Source organism: Panicum hallii, chromosome 9, assembly GCF_002211085.1.
Source record: "Panicum hallii strain FIL2 chromosome 9, PHallii_v3.1, whole genome shotgun sequence".
NCBI lineage: Eukaryota > Viridiplantae > Streptophyta > Magnoliopsida > Poales > Poaceae > Panicum > Panicum hallii.
The window spans coordinates 9,648,108-9,671,578 of NC_038050.1; the positions used below are offsets into that span (position 1 = coordinate 9,648,108).

At 42.9% G+C, this 23,471-nt stretch overlaps 1 protein-coding gene and 1 pseudogene across 1 annotated transcript; one reads left to right on the forward strand and one right to left on the reverse strand.

The window, feature by feature from the left end:
- Positions 1 to 278: 278 nt before the first annotated feature.
- Positions 279 to 6,749, forward strand: LOC112877201 (histone-binding protein MSI1 homolog). The gene is made up of 6 exons (XM_025941422.1): positions 279 to 768; positions 4,057 to 4,383; positions 4,786 to 4,938; positions 5,636 to 5,760; positions 5,903 to 5,998; positions 6,275 to 6,749. Exons 1-6 carry the CDS (start codon positions 409 to 411, stop codon positions 6,504 to 6,506), a joined length of 1,293 nt encoding a protein of 430 aa, XP_025797207.1. The 5' UTR covers positions 279 to 408; the 3' UTR covers positions 6,507 to 6,749.
- A 5,856-nt stretch (positions 6,750 to 12,605) lies between these two features.
- On the reverse strand, positions 12,606 to 22,709 carry LOC112872732 (annotated as a pseudogene).
- Between the last annotated feature and the right edge of the window lie 762 nt (positions 22,710 to 23,471).

Sequence of the window (23,471 nt, forward strand, 5' to 3'; positions counted from 1 at the left end):
TAAGCAAACCCAACCGAACTGTATGCAAGCTAAAATAAAGTGTCGTGCAGGCTCGTGCTCGTGCAAGAGCACAAAGCCCAGTTTTTATTTTTTGAGGAATAATAAAGCACAGGTGCCCAGGCTCTCAGCAAGCCCGAGCGTGGGCCTCAAATGGGCCTGCTTTTTTAGCATCCAGCCCACCCGACCGATAAACCCCTCTTTCCCCTTCGCTTCTTCGGCGGTTCGGCACCTCTTTTATAGCGGCGCTGCCCGCTATCCCCCACCTCGGTTCTCCCCTTCGCTCAATTTCTCTCCCTCCCGGTCCTCCCCACCCCGCGCCCCCTCCCGCCATTTCACTCCCCGCTCGCCGACCCAAACCCCCCTCCGCTCCCAAACCCTAACCCTAGCCGGCGCCCAGTCGGACCGACGATGCCGAAGGCCGGCGGCGGCGCGGACGAGGAGGAGTTCCGCGCCGAGGTGGAGGAGCGCCTCATCAACGAGGAGTACAAGATCTGGAAGAAGAACACGCCATTCCTCTACGACCTCGTCATCACGCACGCGCTCGAATGGCCCTCCCTCACCGTGCAGTGGCTCCCCGACCGCGCCGAGCCGCCGGGGAAGGACCACTCCGTCCAGAAGATGATCCTGGGGACGCACACCTCCGACAACGAGCCCAACTACCTCATGCTCGCGCAGGTCCAGCTGCCCCTCGACGACGCCGAGGCCGACGCGCGCCACTACGACGACGACCACGCCGACATCGGAGGGTTCGGCGCCGCATCCGGCAAGGTGGATTTTCCTTTTTCCTTTGCTTGCGCCCCCTTCCCCTTCCCTTGAACTCTCCTTTGCGTTTTACTCTGTCTCCGATGCGAAGTGATCGTCGATGCTGTTATACTGTTGAGTGATGTGCCATGCCGTGTCAGAATTTAGCTTCTTCTCATCCCCCTGTGGTCAGGGGTTAGGGTTTCTGTGTTCTTAGTTTGGTAATCGGGTGTGATTTGGCTGCTATGTGGGCGGGCAGCTGCAATGTTATGAGGAAACAGGAGGGATTTGTGTGAATTTGGTACGTAGTGTGTCCCTTAGGCATCTGGGATGCATGCTACAGTACATAATTCTAGGTAGCCTGATTTCCGTTGTATTGTGAACTCTTGTACCAAGGGGTGGTAAAGTGGTAGAGGTATTGTGAGCATGCTACTCGGTGGGATCTAGCGTTCAATTGCAGTTGCCGGGTCCGTGCTGTTCCTTCATTATGGTCTCAGTTCATTTATTGGGTGAGTTGTTTTGGAGAAGGGAAGAGTTGTGCGCTGATGAACTTTCCATAGTTTGCTCTGTAAATACGTGCGTGCTTAGTGTTGGTTGTACAGGTGGAGCAGATTATCTCCGTTTAGTTTTCCATATTAGTGGCTAGAGATGATGTGGTCTGATTCATTTGTTGAAATTTGTCGTTACGTGTGAAACTAGTGATATTTTGGATTTTTCATTTATGTGATGATTGCATTTCCTCAAAGCATAAATAGAATGTTATTTATGTTAGGTAGTTGCTTATCTATTTGTATTTCCTTGTTATGAATGTGCTGAAGTATGTCATGTCTGAACCATACAGCCCCTGATGGTGTAATAATGAATATGGTGCCCTGCAAAAGGTAGAAAGTGGCTTTAGACGGTTTAGCACCTTAATTTGGCATTTGAGTGGTGAAATCTGCAGGTAAGGATCATGATGTTCCTGTTCTTTAGAAGAACCAGTGAACTAGTAACGTGCTATCCTTTCTTGAGGAAAACTCTACTTCAGAAAGCATTTATCTGTGCGAATAGGTTTATCCTTCTAGAGGGCTGTCTTTATTAGGTGAATCCGATATTCCTTATGTAGAGCTTCTGACTTGTCTGGTTTATCCTTATTTTCTTTGCATTTTACTGTTTGGTCGTGCATGTTGGGATCTGATTAATTTTTTTCCCTATAGTTGCAACCTCTTTTTTCTGGACCACCTACCCTGTTGTATAGAGTATGGCCCTTGTAAAATAAATTCCATTTTGTGCCAGTATTTGGATTTTGCTATGTATGGTGCTTGGGAGATTGTGCAATTTGGTGCTCTGCTGGCATAAATGATTTTTGACTACCTCTTTAAATATGGGCCTTGGGCCTCTACGGCATAACCCATGTCAATCACAGCCGAGTGTAAGCCCAACGATGTAATGAACCTATAAACCTTTCCAACCCTACTTCTCAACCTTGTCCGCCGCCAGATTAGTCCAAAGGATAACCCGCCGCCGCCGCCCCCACCTTTCCCCAACCAAACTCTCTAGATCCAATCCCTAGAAACCTTAATCCCCTCATTCCTCACTTGGGAAGGGTGAAAGATTCCGCTGGAGGCGATGGCGGAGGATTTGCCGGAAAATTTTGAGGGGGGGTTGGATGGCATGAAGATCATGGAAGACACAGAAGTGGCCATGAATGCGCAGATGATGGAAGACTACCATATGTGGAAGGAGAACACGCCATTCCTGTATGACCTTATTATTAGTCATTCTCTGGATTGGCCTTCTTTGACTGTGGAATGGCTCCCTGGACGAGCTGAGGCCCCTGGACAGGATCATTCTGTCCAGAAGGTTGTCCTTGGCACGCATACGTGTGAGGACTACCCTAACTTTCTGATGATAGCAGAAGTGCATGTGCCCTGTGAAGGTTCCTTTGTGGAGCATTGTGATGAATCCAAGAAGGTACCCTGTGTCTGTGGCCTGTATGTGTTTTTTGTTGCTGATTTACATGGTATTTGTGTTGGTTTTTTTTCCCTCTGGCTTTGGTTTTGTTGGGACTTCTGCTAGGATTTGAGTCTTCCAAAATATTTGTTAATATTAGACGATTATTATCATTTGATGCTATAATTTTCTTGTCGCTCCCAAACTACTTGATTGTGCTACTGCAGTATAACTTTCCTGTCTCTAATATCCAAAACTAGATGTTTTTTATTTGACAGAAAGTGGGAAGTGGATAACTGTAGGTTCTCATCATGTTAGAGTTGTGCCTCCTGTCACAGTTTTTTTTTCTCTATACACTCTGTAGGAATATTTTTTTATCCTTACACAATACCAATTTAATAGCTTAGTTCTTAATATTTGGTTGAATCTGCACCACAGGATAAGTTCTGTATTGATTTTTTCAATTGCATTTACGGAAATTTTATTATGAGCTGCTTGTAGTTGTTGCAGATGGCTTACTTGATGGGAACAGTTGCATGAACACTTTTGCACTTGATTGATATGTGCTTCCTATGGGTTTGGATTGCCCTTTGCACAAAGGAATTCCCTGTTCTAAAATGTTTGATGGCATCTTACCATTGTTTGTCTGCCATTTTGAGAAAGCCTTTTTATGGAACATTTGATTGTGTCTTCTTGCCAAGTTGCCATTTTTGGGTGGTTCTTGGTGCATGATTTTCCATAAGTGGCACTTCAAAGGGTTTTATGGCTTTTGCTAATTAAGAAACGATTACTTATTTTTTTGAGTGTTTCATCATCCTGTTTTATATTCATGTTGATTTTTCTTATTTCTCATAAATCTCTTGATTTTATTGCCATACCAATCTAATGGTCCCTTCTTTGAATACTAATAGCCATTCTGTTGGATCCTTGGTTGCTTAGTTTATGCAATGAGTATTCATGAAGTTAATTTTTTATTCTGCACTCCACGTGTCGTTGTACTTACATTTTACTTTCTTTGCTAGTATAAACGCTTGGGAACTGCGTGCCATTACTGAAAAAGGACAATAATCAATCAATATTTAACTCCTATATACCTTATTAAAAGTAATGCACGATTATGCTATTGTGATTGCACTCTGTATTAGAGTTATGTGTGACATTCTACTAATACAAGGTGGAACAGATTGTTCTTTGGGTCAACCTCATGTGTGCTGGGAATTTTGGAACAGGGATTTTTGCACACACCCGCCGGTTGGGGTGTGGTGTGGTGGGGGGTTGTTAATTAGGAGAATGTCCCATTCTTGCATTTCTTTTCCCTTGTAAATTCTACTGTTAGAACAAACATATACAAATTTTAAAGCATGTATTCCCTTCTTTTTGTAGGTGCAAATTGTTCAGCAGATAAATCATGATGGAGAGGTCAATCGAGCTCGGTATATGCCCCAAAATTCATTTATAATTGCTACCAAGACAGTTAGTGCAGAAGTATATGTCTTCGATTATAGCAAGCACCCATCAAAGCCTCCACTAGATGGTGCATGTAACCCTGATTTACGGCTGAAGGGACATAACTCTGAAGGATATGGCTTATCCTGGAGTATTTTTAAAGAGGGACATTTGTTGAGTGGGTCTGATGATGCTCAAATTTGCTTATGGGACATTAAAGCAAATAGTAAAAACAAAAGTCTTGACGCCTTGCAGATTTTTAAGGTATGGCTCATGTGCCTGGTTTTATTTAGCATTTTAATATTTGGAGCTTCACATGGAACACTGTTGAAAGCATTCTTCATTCTAATGTTTATTTGAAAGTTCTTAATCTTCTGTTTGAAGTTGCATGATACTTGGAGTAGTAAGCATAGATTTGAGTTTTCATTGTGATTAAGAATTACGGCAGAATGTGTTTGTGCTAAATAGCAGATGGGAAAACTAAATGTTCATTGTTTGACAACTATGAGTAGAAAAACTGACTGTATCTCTAACTCAAACCTGGAAGCTCTATTTTGTAAACTATGAATTTCAATTTCTTGTCTGTTTTGTTTTCTTATCAACACTGATTTAAGATTCATTGAAATATTATGTTATTTTAATATACTTCGATTGTATATTTGCTAGCATCATGATGGCGTTGTTGAAGATGTTGCTTGGCATTTGAGGCATGAATACTTATTTGGGTCAGTTGGTGATGATCATCATCTTCTGATTTGGGACCTGCGGTCTCCCGCCCCTACTAAGCCTGTTCAGTCAGTGGTGGCACACCAGGGCGAGGTAAGTAACTTTTGTGAGTTTTGAATTGCCATTCTCTTAGGGAAAAATATTGATACTATTTGCTGGTATTTATTTTCTATTTCATGGTTACAAATTTTCAAGGTTTCTTTATTGATTCTTAGATGTGAAGTGAGCACCAAATGATCCTTATTAATGAAGGAAAAGTTCTGTATGCAATGAGAATTAGCTGTTTCAAGATGGATTACTTGTGCAAACAAAATGATCCAAGAGCATAATAGACTTCAGTCATTCTTTTTTCAGTTAGGCATGAAACTTCACTCTCAATTCTTTTAAAAGAAATGTTCGGCATGAAAACCCCAGCCTGAGGAAAACACGGATCTCAATGCCGATCTTTTACTGTGGTTTTCCAGATCTTATGTCATATTTGTGCATTTTGTATTGGTGAGCGCTAATGTTTAGGCTTGTATTTGTCTTTATAATATAATTTCACTATGGCTGTAAGCCATGGTTTAGGAAACCATACAGTCCTGGTTTCTTGAGGGATACAAACTAGAGGTAAATAAAAGCAATATGGTATGTAAGATGTTCTGAATTTTAGGGGAGTGAGATCTAACCCACCAGTGTCTCTGAAAGCCAGGGGGTGATGGGAGTTTATTGGACCTTGCTCTAAGGTTATGATTCCTTAAAGAATGGTGCGGGCAGTATTGTTTATTGATGCTTACTTCTTTATTTACAGGTGAACTGCCTGGCTTTCAACCCGTTCAATGAATGGGTTGTTGCAACTGGTTCTACTGACAAGACTGTCAAATTATTTGATCTTAGGAAGATTGATAAGTCTCTGCACACCTTTGACTGTCACAAGTATGTTTCCACTGTCATTGTACTGTTCTAGCTGCTGGTTGTTTAACTGGCTAAACAACTTTCTGTAACGAATGTTTCTTATTAATGTTGTCCCTAGTTTGATATTAGTGTTTTTAAATCTTCAAACACCTTGTGTGATCAGAGAGGAAGTATTTCAAGTTGGATGGAGCCCGAAGAATGAGACTATACTTGCATCCTGTTGCCTGGGCAGAAGACTCATGGTCTGGGACCTAAGCAGGTTAGCAGTACAGCATTAAAGAAACTCTCATATTGTTACTGTTAGTTTTCCTTTCAATTGCTGCGCTGTTTCTTCTTTTGGAGGTCACATAATTCTGGCATTTGTTTTGTACTGCTGAGCATTAGTTGCATTCGATGGTCAAATTGATGCTGATTTGTAATATGATATACATCTTGCGATTTTTCTGTGTTGTCTTTTTGCTTCCTACATTTTGTTAAATTGACGCAGGATGGTTGAGACTAACTGTAGGTTGTTCTTTGCTTTATTATATCACAGGATTGATCAAGAACAAACACCAGAGGATGCAGAAGATGGCCCTCCTGAGCTCATGTTCATCCATGGAGGCCATACCAGCAAGATCTCTGATTTCTCCTGGAACCCCTGTGAGGACTGGGTGATTGCTAGCGTCGCTGAAGACAACATCCTCCAGATATGGCAGATGGCTGAGAACATCTACCATGATGAAGATGATCTGCCGATAAGCGACGAGCCACCGAAGACATCTTGAAGCCTGATGAGGCAAATGGAATCTTGACTCCGTCGACTGTAGGTGCTCTCTTGATCGGAACCCTGCTGGCCGTGTTGGCCAAGAAGATTTTAACTGTTGATCATAGGTGCTTCGGTGGAACTGCATGCTGGCCGGGTTGGCCATTCCTTCGACTGTTTGTATGTTAGTCGAACCTTAGCGTTATACATATGCCAGTTGACTAGAGCTGTCGTTGCGCTTGGGTCTCATTGTAGTCGTATATCATAATCGTGCCTGTTGGTGTTTGATTCGCTGGGGGCTGGGAATCTAGACGTCTAGAAGCGGGCTTGGGCAAAGCCATGGGAGTTGTATTTGTGGGCATGCAGCATCAGGTGTTTCTGAAGGTATGCCTTCGATAATTTGAAATGGGGGTGGAGAGGAGGGTACAGCCGTACAGGTAGGACATTGCTGCTGGTATGCAGCTGCTTCGTGCCTGGACGCGTGTGGCTGCGTGCCTTTACTTTGCGATCTAGTTCGTCAGACATTGCGCAAACACAGCGACGTGCGCTGAACTTTTTTTTCCTGCTTTTCGATTGTGCTCCGTGCTAATATCACAAAACAAATGCCATTTGCATTGACAATCCCGGACATATCATGTTGGAATCATACTGGGGAGCGACAACGGCTTCGTTTCGAACGGGCGTGGCGCCTTGATGCTTGCTGCCGGCTACTAGTCTGACACGCCCAACAATAGGAGGTTGGTTGAGTCAGCTGTGTTGATTTCTGCCTACGATTTTCTGATAATCGAGTCTTCTAAAATTAAGGGGATACTTCTTTTATGCCAACCATTTCTGTCCAACTGACACGAACGGTTGGCACACACGTGGATTTCAGCGGTAGCTGATTGCCTGATTCTAGGTGACAAGGCGAATAATAATCCATTTGTGCTACAAAATCATTCTGAGAGGAACAGACTGGTGATTACATCATGTTGTCAATCCTACAATCTCAAGATCCCTTCAAGATCCTTGTCGCGCCTAAGCTGAAGTGCGAAGCAGTCGATCGTCACGATTGGAGTTTTTACTGCCCATAGCTTTCTCAGGTTAGCGAGTCGTCAACTTACCGCCGAGTCCTTAACAAGGAATAGAGTGTGCTGTCCACAAAAGCACCGTTTCATGGTGTCCGTGAGTCCAAACCCCCCCCCCCCCCCAAAAAAAAAAAGAAAAGAAAGAAAGACAAAGGATGATTTGACCATCGACGTAACGTGGACGTGGAGTTCTAGATTTTTGTTGGTTAGTTATCTTTGGACTTTAAGCAATACATATCAAATCATTCTAGCATCTGCGCAATCAGAGCATGTAACACACGTTAACGAAAGACTTTTTGGGCAGCCAGCCGTGTGTAATTGACCACTCACCTAGCAAAGCATATGAAATATATCATGTAGGAGTGTGTACTAGCATAGTCTAATTGCCCACGTATATGCCATGATCTCACGATACATGTGTCTGCCAAATGCCTGGACAGCCCCGACAAGATTAAGCATGCATAATGGCGAGGAGAAGTTAATTAGCATTATGAGCTTGAATAAACAAACATACACGCACGCGTCCAAAAGCTTGTTCGTTAGGCTCGGCGCCAGCACGCTAACTGCCTTTGACGATACCCCTGTTGTTACTGGAGACTCGAGAGAACGGACCGGCCACCTAGCTACCCGGCACTTTTAGTCGAGTGGAATCGACGATGGCAAGCAAAGCAGGCCAGTTGGCAGCTCAGCTCGGCGTATCATTTTCACATGTGTACAGTAGATACATTCAAAATTTCAATTTTTTACACTCTCTCTCCATCACATCAATTTTGGAACACATGCATGGAGCAGTAAATATATGTAAAAAAATAACTAATTGCACAGTTTAATTGTACATCACGAGACGAATCTTTTAACCCTAGTTAGTCCATAATTAGATAAAATTTGTCAAATACAAACGAAAGTGCTACAGTACGAAAAAGTGCCAAAAGTTATAAAAACTTGGAATCTAAACGGCGCCAAATATACAATGCATGCGCGCACGTGTGCGCCGTCTGTATTTTCTGTTGGCGAGAGAGCCCGGGGAAGGAAGATCGCAACAACCTGCAGAGCCGGTGACGGAGAGAGACCCAAAGCATTGGACCGAATTTTCAGCTGTTCTTGGTTCGACCTCGAGCCAGCTGCAAAACCTGCAGCGTTTCAGCACTACTGCAGTTTCAACACGGTTTTATCAGTGAGATGGGCCGTACTCCATTTCCTTTGGCCTTGATCTCTTAGTACCTTTTTCCAACCTTTTAATGCAATGGATATTCCAACTCCCGGCCTCCGTCAACAAACGGTTTCTCCTCTCCGAAAGCAAGATACCATCAGTCGTCATTGCCATCTTTATAAACTGATGAGGAGACCCGCGTGCTCATACCAAAGTCGGACTAGCCTCTCGTCGGCGGCTCGCCGGCAGTAAATCCCATGCTCTGTTTGCTCGTGTACTGTGACTGCCCTACTGTGAACACATCTGCACGTGGGCATCCTGTACCAGCTCGGGCCCAGCAGTTACGCTCGAAAACCCTAGCAAAACCTGTACGAATATTCGTACGCCGCCGACGTACGGAGCCCCAAGTGCTTCTCGATCTCTGCTTGTACACTGTGCTCTTTACGAGCACGACCACATGGAGTACAAGTCCAGCTGCACTTGCAGCATACCGCTCGGTTTCCTCGCGTGTCGAAACCACGTGCACAGTGCGCCCCCTCCCAGATCCGGCGCCGACGGGCGACGGCCTTCTCCTCCTCCGCGGGACAGCGCACGGCGGGGGCCGCGCGGGGCCGGCGACGTGCGCGCCGCGCCCGGCCGACAGCAAGGACGGGAGCCATTAACCGCGGGACCTGTACGGACGCCCACTGCGCCCAGAGAAAAGAAAAAAAAGCCTCCAATGCCGGGGGGCGGGCACGTCGCGACGCGGCGCGATCGGCCACTGGCCACTCACGCGATTGCGGCAGGTCCGCCGCTGCCTCGCCATCCCTGCCGGAGCCCGTCGGTGACCAGGCCGGTCGGCCCCATCGCGCGCTGGCACGCTGGTGCTCCATGGCAGGTGGTCCCGAGGCACTGGAGCCGGGAGCGGAGCCCGGCGCGACAGCGTGGCGCCGGGGCACGCCACGCGCGCGCGGCGAGAGAGGCGAGGCGACAGGCGACTCATGCCCACCCGAATCCGATCCAGCGGGGCAGCTCAGCGCGTTCGTCGCTTCCTGCCACCTTCGCTTGGCGCCGTCCCACCCGCCGATCCAGGCTCCCACGCCCAGGGCACGTCCGTACGCTAGCTGCCCGGCGCTGCTACCGCCGCAGACGCAGCCCGTCACGGCAGACGGGCAGAGCGTGCGCGCCGCGGCCACGTCGTCGCGCCCCGGCCTCTATAAAAGGGTCCGTTTGGCTCGGGAGCTAACTTGAATGGAACAATTTCATTCCAATTTTTGAGAATGGAATCGTTTCGTTCTACGTTTGGTAAAGAAAACGGAGCTGTTCCATTTTCTATTTGGTTGGAGAGTGCGTTAGAATAAAACCGTTCCATTCTATGTTTGGTTGGAGAGCCAGGTGGGTGTGGTTACCTCCTCCTTTGTTGGGGTGAGCTTACCACCAGTTAAAATGCAACATAATTCTGAGACTGGATTAATATTAATTAAATTAAAAAAGTTTGTACAGACATCTTTTATGGTACATTTTACTTTCCCATATCCCTTTCCTATATCCCACACAGAGGTACAACCTCCGGTATAATCCAACTTCTCTTTGTAGTCGAAATCTCACGATTCCTTGAAATTGAATTATTACCGGTATGTTCATGACAAGGTTTGGTTGCTAGCCAAACTTTGCTACAAGTGTGAAAACAAAGCTGGGGTTTGCAGGCACGAGAGCAGTAAATCTCTGCATCATCAGCAATATGTTTGGACATTCATTACTGCTTTAACATAAAAGATTTATGGAGAACAGTGTCAAGTAAGCAACAATTACAGGCTGAGGTATGCAAGCATGGTTTAACATAAACTAGAAGGACAATAACGTGACCATTTCCATCTAATACAAAGATAAGAGAAAATCACAAGCTGAAGTATGCAGGTATAAGAGGGCAATAAAGCTCATCATTGTCAGCCATATCTTTTGACATTACTGGATTAACGTTGAGGATCATTGAAGCCGCTGCGGGGGGGGGGGGGGGGGAGGGAGGGGGGGCGCCTGGGAGCCGGGGCTGGCGCGAGCTCGCCTGGAGCCGCCGCCGGCGGGCGAGCGGGGGCGGGGGGCTGGCCGGGGGGCAATCCGTCGCGGCGTGGGGGGGGCAGGCCGCCGCCAGCTGCCACAGGGGGGGCTCCAACCGCCGCGGGGGGGGGGCGGGGGGGCAAGCCGCCGCCAGCCGCCGCGCGGGGGGCGGGCTCCAGGTCTTCGCGGGTGGGGGGCGGGAGGCTCCAGCCGCCGCGGGGGGGGGGGGGGGTGGGGTGGGGGTTGGTGTGGGCGGCAGATCCACCGGGGGGGGCGGCGCGGGGGGAGGGGCTGGCGCGCGCCCGCCGGTCGCCGGCCGGGGGCGGGGGAGCGGCGCCGCACGGCAAAGGGAAGGGAGAGGGCCGGTCACTCGCCTGCAGAGGGGAGAGGGGCGGGCGGTGATGGGCACCTAGGCTCGCGCGCGCGTGGGAGGCGAGCGCTCGCGTCCGTTCGTTTTTACCAAGCGGTCTCGTTCCGTATCTTCGGGGTATATTCACCTGCGGGAGCCGCTCCGCTCCACCATTCTTCAACCAAACACACGTAAAAATAGAACCGCTCCATTCCATTTCTCCTCATTCCACCAACCAAACACACGGTAAAGCAGACGGCTACATCCATCTGAATCAGACTTCAATTGGATCCCTGCATGGCGCAATCTACCAAGAGCAAGCAGCAGGCAGGAGACGAATTCGAGCTGGGCCACCGACGGCTGGAAGACAGGTGCCTGGAGCATAGCTGGGCAATGTAGCAGCGCCGACGACAGCAGGAAGGCCATCGCCGCTCGGAGCACCTCGCCACCGGCGTCCGGAGCACCTCCACCGTCCGGACCTGCGGCGGATCCCCTCTAAATCACCTCCAACCGATTGGAGCACGGCCGCAGCGGATCGGGACGGCGGAGAAAGCGCGTGGGAAAGAAACGAAGACCGGGCCCAACGCAAAGTTCGATCGTTTCCTGTGTCTCGGAGCGTGCGCCGACGTGGTTTTGCATGCGACCCGGTGTTTACATTTTTTTTATCTCTCTCCTCTTTAATTCCTATGCCACATCGGAATTTTGCTTAGTGGTAGTTTAATTAATTTTATGGACACCATCTGACGTGGAGGGTTGGAACTGGCCTAAAACCTCCTCCAATGGTGCCAAGCTAGCTAATTTATAAGAGTAAAATACAATATTTTATCTAGATGGAATAAAAAAGAGAGAAGAGAAGAGATCTGGATCAAAGGCTGATACGTAGGTCTATCTATATCTTAAATTATGTACTAATTCACTCCCAGCCAAAAAACTATGCAGTGATGTCTATGACATGCCATGTCATATAGACACCACTTAAGAAACTATAAACTACAGTCCCGATCCAATACGTAACTAGTAGTTTTGGTTATACAATAAATTCATTCAATGACCTTTCTCCTCTCTCTACCAATCCTATTTTTTCCCACTCTTTAATTTTATCTTGGTACATGTGATAACCATCCCAATAGGTATTATGTAGTTTTTTAGACTTCAATTTTTTGCAAGAAACCATTTCTTGCACGAGACCTAGTTTCTTGGTCTTTTCCTCTCTCTCCTCTTTAATTGCATTGCTAAATCAGCAAAACATCCTACATAGCATCGTATTAAATGCTATGAAAATCATCCTAATCACTGCATTGGGACTACCCTAAGAGTTAAACTATTAAAAATGCAATCTTTTATGCTACTTTCTCCATTCTCTTTTGATAGTCCTATTTTTAGAATTAAATTATTCTTTTTTTAATATCCTTGACCTCTTGGAGATGGCTTTTCGATTCCGTGTAGATTAACTTTTCTAAAAAGATTGGTGTATGTATAGATAACATCAAAATCGAGAAGTCATAATTAATGAGATGGTAAGCAAAATATTTTTTATCATTGTATTAAAATGAAAAAAGAATATTAAAAGAAAATGGAGAGAGTATTTTTTTAGTTGCTATAAGCTAGCAGTTGGCTCGATGAGCTACCAGTTGGCTCGAAAAAGAGGCCTAAATAGGAGGAGAGGTGTGGACGCAAACGGACGGGGGCTTCACGCGGCTCCAGCGGGTCGCTGTGTCCCTCGCGGCTTTTCTCGTATCTCTGCGCCACGTAACCGACCGCCACGACGAGACGACGACCCGACCTGGTGAAGCACTGAACCTGAAGCAGCCGCCCCCATCCACTTGGACTTCAGTCTGCATCACGGGCCTCTGTCAAACTGTTGAGAGACCTCTTCTCCGTGGAGAATTTAGTTGAATTCATATACCTCGACTGTGCAAGAGGGAAAAAAATTTGAAACGATCCTTTGCACATACCAAGCCTGCAGATCAAGTTCTTCATGACCTCATTTCTGATGCCCCCATCAATTCCATGTTAACGATGTGTGTAGTTTCATTCACCAGCCTTCGTGTCCTTTTTGCCCCCCCAGGCCACAGCTGGCCTGCCTCTTCCGGTCTTTCCAAACATCAGTCTTTGACAAGTGTCCACCACTCAGGAATGTGTTCTTCCTTTTCATATCTTGACATGCGGGTTCTGTGCCCAGTTTAAATCATCAGCTGAATGGTGCCATGGGATAAATTAGGATGACAACAGACACCATGCATTTACATTATGCAAGGCTAATACAATGGAACAATCAACAGCACCCACTCCGGTACCAACTGGACCTCTGGGACGGACTGCTACTATTAAATATGGGTCGGCCAAACCATCATCCTATCGCCACTAACCAAGCTGAGAGAAAGAAAATGCTGCCGATAATCATCAGCACAAATTTATTAACCTATGTATGGTGCTTGCTCTATAACCTTCTCGCGCCTGCAACCGAAACAGCCGCTTTCTGCTAATAATACAACATCCTCAGGTGACAACAGAAGTGTGCCGGAGCTCAAGTAATGTCTTGACTGACGAGCCCTGGGACGAGATAAACAGCAGTGAGTCACAGTTAAGGGGTTTAACCAAGGTGCATCAATGTACTGTAACATATTATTGATGAATCGAAAACAAGGATGTCAGGTACTACCATGAATTTGTATTAAAACCATTTAGAGCATGATACATAATTACATATGGTAGCCTACTACTATCACTAAAATTTTTACTGAGGCGAAGCAGGGATTACCTTCTTTGCTTGTTTATGCCTTTATTTTCAGAAAGTCGCAAATTTTCTAATCGGGAAATCTGACCGATTGAAGACACATAATAAACAAAAGCAGGGCCTCTCAGCGACTGCAACAGCTTTGGAGGAATAACTGGAAACAGGGTTCCACAAAGAAGAACCTGCCGTTCCCTACACAAAGCATTGACAATAGCTAATCATGCAAATTGTCCATGTGAAGATTACACAACAAACCAAAGGTGAGTCAGAAATCATCAACGATTCAATCAGTGGATCCAGCAAAGTTCATGAAGATTCAGAAGAAGCTAAGAACAAGAAGCATGCATGCTTAAGCGCTTCAACAAATGGATCTTACAGTGCTATATGCATAGAGCAAGCAAGTTTATTTAATCAGTATTGGTTAATTAACCACAAAATATACCTCACATATCTATTTAGTGAAGTACAATTTACACATAATACGATGCTTACAGGATCTTTTTTAACCATGACAAAGTTTCATATGACTGACAAGTGACCATCTAGTCAGAAAACCTGTCTAGTGAAACTGAAAAATACAAAGAAGGTCGTCGTTGCGATAGAATTGTAGGCAAAACCACAATCTATCACTATAGTATATCAAATGTAGCACTATACCTAACAATGTAAGGTCAACAATAAAGTGGCGCAATGATTGAGTGCTAATAGCTTTTGAAGATATGCCAGGTACCAGATCAGTTTTCGTTTCCAATTAATTTATGCACTGCAGATAATAACTAATAGCCTATTCTAAATTTGCAAAATTGCCAGCAGTGTTGTTAATGTGACCCTCTATATCCACTAATATTACTATTTTGACCACTAAAATAAGCCGCTAATTTTTAATTTCATATTCACAAGACAAACTAGATCATGAGGTAATATATAGAGCTGTATACAAAGATAGCCAACAATACGATAGCAGTGTATACAAGCAACTAACCTACTGGAAGGGAATCACGTCACTTACCTTCTTTTAGAAATACAATTAGTCGGATTTTTTATATGAGAAACGTTAGCAGATCCACAATTCTTCCTAAGTCCTGAACTAATAATTTTCCCAAGAGATACAGCAGCTGTACTGGCAAGCAACAACTCTTGTGACAAATCAAGAGAACCACCATCTATATCTTGGGACTTCCTTGAGAAAATGCAAAGAGCATGCTGTGCATAAATAGATCCCATCTCAACCTGATTGCTGTAACAGGAAAAGTCATCTGGCTCAGCACAAGGAGTTGAAGGTGGATCCAACATATCCTGCACAGATTTATAAATGTCGAGTCAAATATTGTATTTCAGAGACATGAGTCTTTAAGCAAGCAAAACATAATATGCCTGACCTTAGTAAGAGGGTAGCAACGAGAAAGCATAAGATCCAATTCTGGTATTAAATCAGACATTCCAGAAGCAAGCTTCAAAGCTCCAGAAGCTGCTTTATTATGATTAGCCTCACAGGAAAGTTCAGGACAGCAACTTCGTAGCCTGTTCCAAGTATCCTGGACTTGTTCAACCTTGCAGGAGTCATTAGATTTTTTGCCGGAGAGCAGCCAGATACTTTCAGCACGACTACATTCATCCATCAATTGAAACCCAGCAGTTGAACAGCTTGCCTGTTCATTTCTGCCAAACGATTCCACATAAGCCTCACTTGTCTCACCAACTACATCTTCCACATCTTTCTGTCGTTCAGCCATTGCATTCTTTGCATTATCATTGTCTTCTAGTACAGTTCGGAATGCAGTGTATGTACCACTATCATGAAAGGTAGACAAATCATTGGACACTGCCCTTGACAAAAAATCATCATCACTTATGGATGCAGATGTGCCCTCCACAATGAAGGATGACTCAGGCACACATGACACACCCTGTGACATAAATGTATCACAAACTTGTGAAATGGACCCAGACATGTTGCTTTCAGGTGGGTTTTTGAAAGAATCGGCCATTCCAAAGGTCTCCCTTGATTCAATGGGAAAAATGAATTGATTGGGAACCTTGACTATGCATATGAGGCGCCTCTGAAGGTTGTGGGAAGAAACCAACTTCAGTAACAGTAAATATGTCATGTTTTTCAGTATGTACATCAGCTGGATCATCGTCAGACTCTGATAGTAGCAGAGAGCCACACCTATTTCTTTTTCGTTGTTGATCAGATGGAAGAGGGATATCTGGAAGATCATGGAAATCATCAAGGTCATTCTTACAAGGTGAAATATCATTATGCTCAGCCGAGTGGCCACACTTCAACTTGGATTTCTTAGCCTTTCTTGTTTTAGCTGTGCTTCTTCCTTTGATCAAAGGCGCTGTTACTTGTAACTGCAGACCTTCAAGATACGATACTTCCATCTGTTTTTTCTTTTCTTCAGCCACAAGGATAGTTTTGTCTACCTCCATATATACTGTTTCTGATAATTTACAAGGGAACTCCCATGGCAGCATTTTTGGTACAGTAGAATGTACTGCGTCCAAATCAAGTGAGAAAGGACCACATAAACATTCATTTGGCCTTTCTGAAAGTAGAAAATGAATCAGGATAACCACAGTGACATGCTCAGCACTCCTAGAGTCATCCAATGAGGGAAAAAAGAACCTTCAAGCTAAACTACCAATTAGTTAGGAATTACATGCAAAAAAAATAGAGCAGCAATTCTGGCAGCACAGGTTCGCGTAATCGTTAGTTACTTAGTGCTAAGTGCTAACAGATCACTCAGAAAGATCTAACACCACATCTTTTACTGGAAGAATGGAAAAGGAAGGTAATTTCTGCAACTAGATGAAACCTTTGTTTAACAGAACATATAGATGGAACTGTGTATAAATGAAGTTGATTTTGAGCCAGAAACAAGCCATAGTAAATTAAGATCATCCTATTCCTAGCTTAGACTTATAAGCTGATTAATTTGCATATAGCGCATGAACTGAAACGGCTAATATATCTACTATATATGCCTTAAAGCTGTTGCGGGGCTACTGGGTGCTCTATTACAAACCCTGTCAATCTATAATTGAGCCCGATGCAATAAACAAACCCAGCATCTTCAACTTCATGTATCATAGCTTATTGGACACTTAGGTTAGCCTTATTGAAGGGTCATTTCATCAAACCAATTGCACAAGCAAATCAATGAATCTATTTCAGAAGCATTGTAAGTTTTACATCACTAAAAGGTTTCAAAAATGTAAAAAAATGGGCCAGTACACACATAACCATAAAAAATATTATTAAAATGTTTTCCTGGCAAAGAATCAAACCTATGGATTGCTGCTTTCCTTGGTGCCAAAACTGCAGAAGCATAACCGTCCTCCTAATGTCACCTAAACAAATATCAATTACATGCTTTAACTGAGGAACGGTGACATCCACTCCCTCAGATTTACAGATCTGCATCAAGTTAGGACAGTCAACTTCAATAAATCTGGCAAGCAAAAACATTTTCTGTAATTTCAGCCTGTAAAAGAAAAAACTGGTTACCATGGCAACATGTGAAAGTAGCTCTGAGTTAGATGGGTATTTGAAATCCAAAGCAAGCTGATCCAAGAGATTAGGCAAAGATGGATCCTTCCCTTCACGAGTTAAGGATAATGGAACAAAATAACAAGAGTTTTAGTATACTACATTGGCTGAAATTATCAAGGCCATCTGCAGAAGCCTAAGAGGAAAGGATAAAGTGCTCACTGTTGCTAGTCAGTATGATCGGCCATTTTGTCGTCTCTGCCATCTTAAGTATGGTTGAAATAAACCCACGATCCTCATCAAAGACAGTATCCACATCCTCAAATAGGATGAGTGTCTTGTTGACGACTTGTTTAGGAGCTTCATCATTGACCTTGGAGCCTGAGCAGTATCCTACAAATGATTTCTGTTGATCACAGTCGATCACTACTCTTGTAGCACGGGACACTGAATTTTGATATTCAGTCCTATCAGGAGTTCCTGAATCTGGATCCAAGGAATCTTCATCCCTCAGTGGATCTATGACCTCCTCCTGTGACCTGTACAGGAGATTAAGAAAAAAGATGGATTCAAAGGTATACTTGCTTCAACAAGGCAACCTTGTGAAGTGTTAGACAAATGCACATATTATTAGAACTTAAGCTACAGTTCAGTATGTATATACTTGTCAGAAAAGAACTTTACGGAACTGTAACCAAGCTACAACATTATTCATATCATCATTGCTATTTTCATGTGCCCCAAATTCCTTATAGCATCATTTCCGCAAGCGTTTTTCATGCATACTACTGTTACTATTGCTTCAATGCTCGTAAGAACAATATAGTCAGCAACTCAGCATATAAATATTTCACGAAAGATTTGATTTGAAGATTGGTACAATACAGTTTTATATAATAAAGAGATGAGCATTCCAAAAATGCAAATGAACAAGGATGATTTTAAAACCTGCACAATTGATGGAAGTGCATCTGTAGAACATATACAATTCCTGAATTACTGTGCTAGAATTTTACAGGTTAGAAAAATAATGTCTGCTTGTTGCTGGAACTACTTAATTTCCGAAAGATAAACTTTATAAAGGATGCAGTATCACCCAAAAATATCATTTGGTACCCATGACAATGAAAGATAAATGACAAATGCTATTTTTGCTAAGCATCCTGATAAAAGCAAGAGATCATAACAAATTAACTAAAAGAAAAGCAGCTGCAGGTTGCAGCAAAACATGGTAGAAGGATCACAAAAATAGAAAGAACTGTCCGAACCATTTTTCAAGCCCATGTGATTTAGTTGCTTCCTCGAACTTCTGCCTTACATAAGCCCCATTTCTCATGTCAGATGTATTTACCTGGAATAATGCCAAGCTTTAATCAGTAAAATCAAGTATACGAAGTAGACTGAACTTCTCAGAAAGAAATGCTGGTGGAAATACCTCTATTACATTGAATCCTTGTTCTCTGGCACACGCAAAAACTGCAGCTGATTTTCCACACTGGATAAGAACAAAGATATCACAGTAGCATAAATGAACGAGCATATCCAGGCTATATGTCCATTCATAGGTATAACAAGCGGATTACACTGAGACACAGCTAAGTACTTGCAAATATAAAAGAACAACTTTTGAACAAATTATAGGAGGTGCACAACTCCTTGTTTCGAGTTCACATAACAGCCAGTCATACAGTAAATCTTTTGTCCAGTAAACATACTAGCTATTTAACATTTAAAAACAACAAAAGTGATGTATTTCCTGAATTACAAAATGGGAAGCATTACCATATCATGGATTGGTTTCCAGGAAAAGGCTCATTGGTCCGTGACTCATTTTCCTTTCTGGGTGGATGAGATTTGCCACAGACAGACACACATTCACCAAAAACCAAAAGCCTACTAGCATAAGAAAATACAAAAGGAAAAATAACAAGCTAAAAGACATTTAAATGAAGCATGTGATTCAAATGGCAAGTATTCCTGAAGAATCTGCATCAGATTCATCTTGATACGAGCTATCATTTGTGTCCCCATTAGCAGCTCCAATCTTGTGGCCTCTTTCATCCCAACCTCTGAGCCATTCAGCGAGAAACTTTACATGTTCACTATTTCCGCATACCTGTTTAACCAAGATAGCAGTAACCTAAGAGAAAATATAAGCATACTACAGACATCGATTTGTATTTTCCTGAATGAAGCATGTTGGCTGAGAAGGCTGATGAAATAGAGGCAATAATTGGAAATCAGGCTGCACAATTGTATCTATCATAAGATATCATGCAGGAAGGGCAGTACAACATTATCTAAAAAAATGAAGGGCAATACAAACACAAATAGTCATGTTCACCTGGGCTGCAGTTTCAGGTCGGTACTTGTCGGTCCATAGGTAACAGGCAGGCTCACAACTGCACTAGAAATAAAATGTTATGTGTAGTTAAAGTTTTGAAGATAAAAATGGTACAGGTAGCTATTTGCCAATTACTTCTATTTGAATTAAATTTGGCTGGCCTGAAGTTTCTGATAAATAGTTATGTCGATTGTGACAAGAAAAGGTGACGAGGGCTAAGGGTCGGAACAAGCGTGAGGAAAGAAAATCCTTGTAAATTGCAACTTCAAAAAATAAAACAAACTTGCAACTTCATTTGACTGCAACAAATAAAAAGCAAAAAAAAAGGATTCCTGCATAGTTTGATGCCAATCTCATATCTCAGCGGATATGCAAACCCCTTATTGGTTGTATGTTGCCTTCAGTCTCCGTAGTTCATACTTCTATAGAAAAGAAACTATCTTAAGGCTTGACACCATTTGAGCAAGTATTAACATGGAAGGCCGATTGCGGCATGGTTATTTTGACCAATGTTGGGTTTAACAAACTTGTTTGGCAGTTCATTGGCTAATAAGCTTCTGAGAATTAATAATGTTCCAGTTTTGATGTGCAAATATTATTGAACCAGCTAGCAGGAAGCCGCAATACATCTAGGAGAAAATATGCATAATGTTGATTACCCATTCTGAGGAACTTCTGGCCATCCATGCAGATCAAGAAGAGAAGCTTGGCAACTGGCATTGGACACCAAGTAGTTGTCCACATTGATCTGGACAGTTCAAATAGTTAAGCATAAGTTTAGTCATTGCATGATTTGAACAATAAACTATGAGAGAACAAACCAAGCTCTCAAATTCTGCAGAAAATTCGAGATGAACAAGAAATTTTACCACATCCAAAGGACAGCTGTGTTCACTTTGCTTGTCAGAGAAACTAGGGAAAGCCATTCCAGAAGTTGAACACTCAGAAAGAATCGGCTCTGCCAACTGATTGGAATGCCTCTTGCAAGTAGTTTCTATTGTTAGTGGTTTAACCAAGCCCTCAAAGAATGACACAGATTTTTGAGGAGCCACAGCATCAGTGTCAAGGGAAGACAGATCAGTGATTATCCAATTACTCCAGTGAATTAGCATACTGGCCTACAAAAAAGTATTGCACTTCACTTGACCACAAATCATGATATACCTTCTGAAAAGCTATACAAAACATGCATATGCTTGGCATACCTCCAATTGATATACAACATGAATAGGATAAAATGGTGGATCCCTCTCAAAATCACAAAGTCCATGCACATCTTCAATATTGATAACATCATGATCTTGGCTAGCACCTTTGTTCATTTTCCGAGAAGCAAAGAAAGGGTGCATTTTCTTTCCAGAAGATAACCTTCGATTTTCCTGGCAATGAAATAAAAATATACTTTTAAAAAAAATATGCAATAACACTGTAGACATAGAAATCAACTAAAAACGAGGTGTGATTGCAATCGCAAGTGTGTGTTTTTTTTCTAAAAACAACTAGAGTTGCAACTACAGCACATATGGAGATTGAAATGCAGTTAAGATAACAAGATGCTACTGAGCATTTAAAGATCAAGGAGAGGACAATGAAAAAAGGAGATATAACATAGGATCATAGTTTTTTTCTGCTCATACTTTATTCGTAAGGTGGCATTTGAAGTTTTAAACAGATGTAAACATAGACTTGCATTGAGTATGGCAGTAGGAGGAAGTAGGCACGCCACCATTAATTCTATCAATAATCCAGAAAAAAACTAAGGACAAACTCACAAACAAGCCAAAGGAAGGCAAGCAATACAGCGCGAAGAAAAATAAAAGCATCAGCACAATAGAACACAGCATATCTCACCAGTGCTGATGGACCTTACCTCTGCAGCCATCTTAGCCTCTGATCTTAGGTCAACTACCAATGGTGATTTATCTTGACTGGCTAGCACATCCACATTATCATTAACATGTCCTGCTTTAGATGGCGTACTCATCAAATCAACGTCAATCAATACTTGTGCTGCCTCAGGCGAACCGGCTTCAATCTGGCTAATATGTAATTGCTGACAGCTACCAGGACCTTCATAGCCAAAATAAAAACACACATATTTATACTTCTGCCGAAGTGGATAATAACCAGTGAAGGCATTAAAACACAACTCCATATATAACATTAAATCAAATTGTATAGTCTACGGAGGATATAAGTGCGCAACTGACCAGAAATGCGATTTGGAATGCTTATCAACATCACATTATGCATCGTAAGAGAACAACTACAGAAAGCATTTCACAGTGTACTGAAACTACATTCTATGTAGCAGGTATGTGACCACGGATAGACTGAAAGTACTTTGCAATTAAATATAAAAATTCTCAATCTTTGAACAGAGTTTTCACAGAGCACTATCATTCAAAGTTTAGCATTTCAAACAACGGATCTTACGACACTTTTATTACCTTTCTATAGTGCAAAATAACAGGTTGGGATCTTTAGTAGGTGCAAGTGTAGGAAAGAGAGTTCTAAATAGCCACCGGTACCATCTAAAGAAAATAGGGGGTAAAAAACTAACCATCAGGTGACTCCAATGCCTTGCAGCGCTTTCTATTAGCATTAGGCACTTTCAATGCCGCAACTTGCTTTCTGCCTTTCCTTTGCTTTTTCTGAGGGCTTTCATCTAAAATCCCAATGGGACAAACATTCAGAAGTAAATTTCCAGCAGTACAGCTGTATTGCTTCTAATACATAAAGTGGCAAATAACATAAAAAATCTGATGATCGGGCTGGTGAAACATTTTAGAGATGGAAATAATTCTGAAAATTTGTGGCAGTACGACATACCAACCGAAATGACTTCATCCTTGGCAGGATCCTGGCCAGTTTTCTCTCCTTTTGAAGAGGGCTACAAAAAAATTGGCATTTACACTAGAGGAACAAGGGGAAAAAATGAACTGAATAGCAAGCATTTACCAATTTGTTTGAATGAAATGATATATATTTTCTTATAAGCTAAACGCAAGGCACAAATACTAACAGGCTTACAAAGTTTTCCCCCATCTACATAGGTATATTTCTATTTGAAGAAGTAACAGGTGTACCTCAATTTAAGTCATGAATGGCTGAGTTTGGCTTGTTGAATGCTATCCAGGTAGTATATTAGTTATGTGGTTGGTTGCAGACTTACATCCTTATCCAAGTTTACGTGCAGTATTATCGGTCATCAGTAGAATATACAAGATAACAAAATTCGGCCGCGGCGCCCGCTGCCTCAAACTTCAAATAATGCGAAACGTAAATTATACAAAACACCTATAAAAATAAAGTTTGAATATCGCCCGTACAAACTTCAAAGGACATCAATGTTAAATTTCTTTGCGGTCATATCACTGCCTGCTCCAAGATCCAAATCTAGGAGGAGATAGAGGAGGTAGATGAAGAGGAGGGAGGGTAGTCTTTTGCTGATGTTCTTATAGGTTCCAAGTTTCCAACAAGCCACCGGAGCGATGGCTCTCCATTAGGTGGAGGGAAAGGATATTTCTAGATCCGTTAAGTGAGCAGCTTTTATTAAGTCGTAACATAATATGGTTTATTTCATAGTTTATAATTTGGCAATTCTACTAATATATACTACTAAATATAAAATATAATTGGAGAAAATGTAAGTTCTAATCCTATAGTGAACATAGGTAATATGTACATTAGATGCATTGGCCATATATATATATATGACATTATGTTTGTTTTGGCTGAAATAAAATTTTTTATTTTTTTGCTAGAACTGCTATATACGCAGTGGCGGAGGCAGATTTTGAGCTTAAG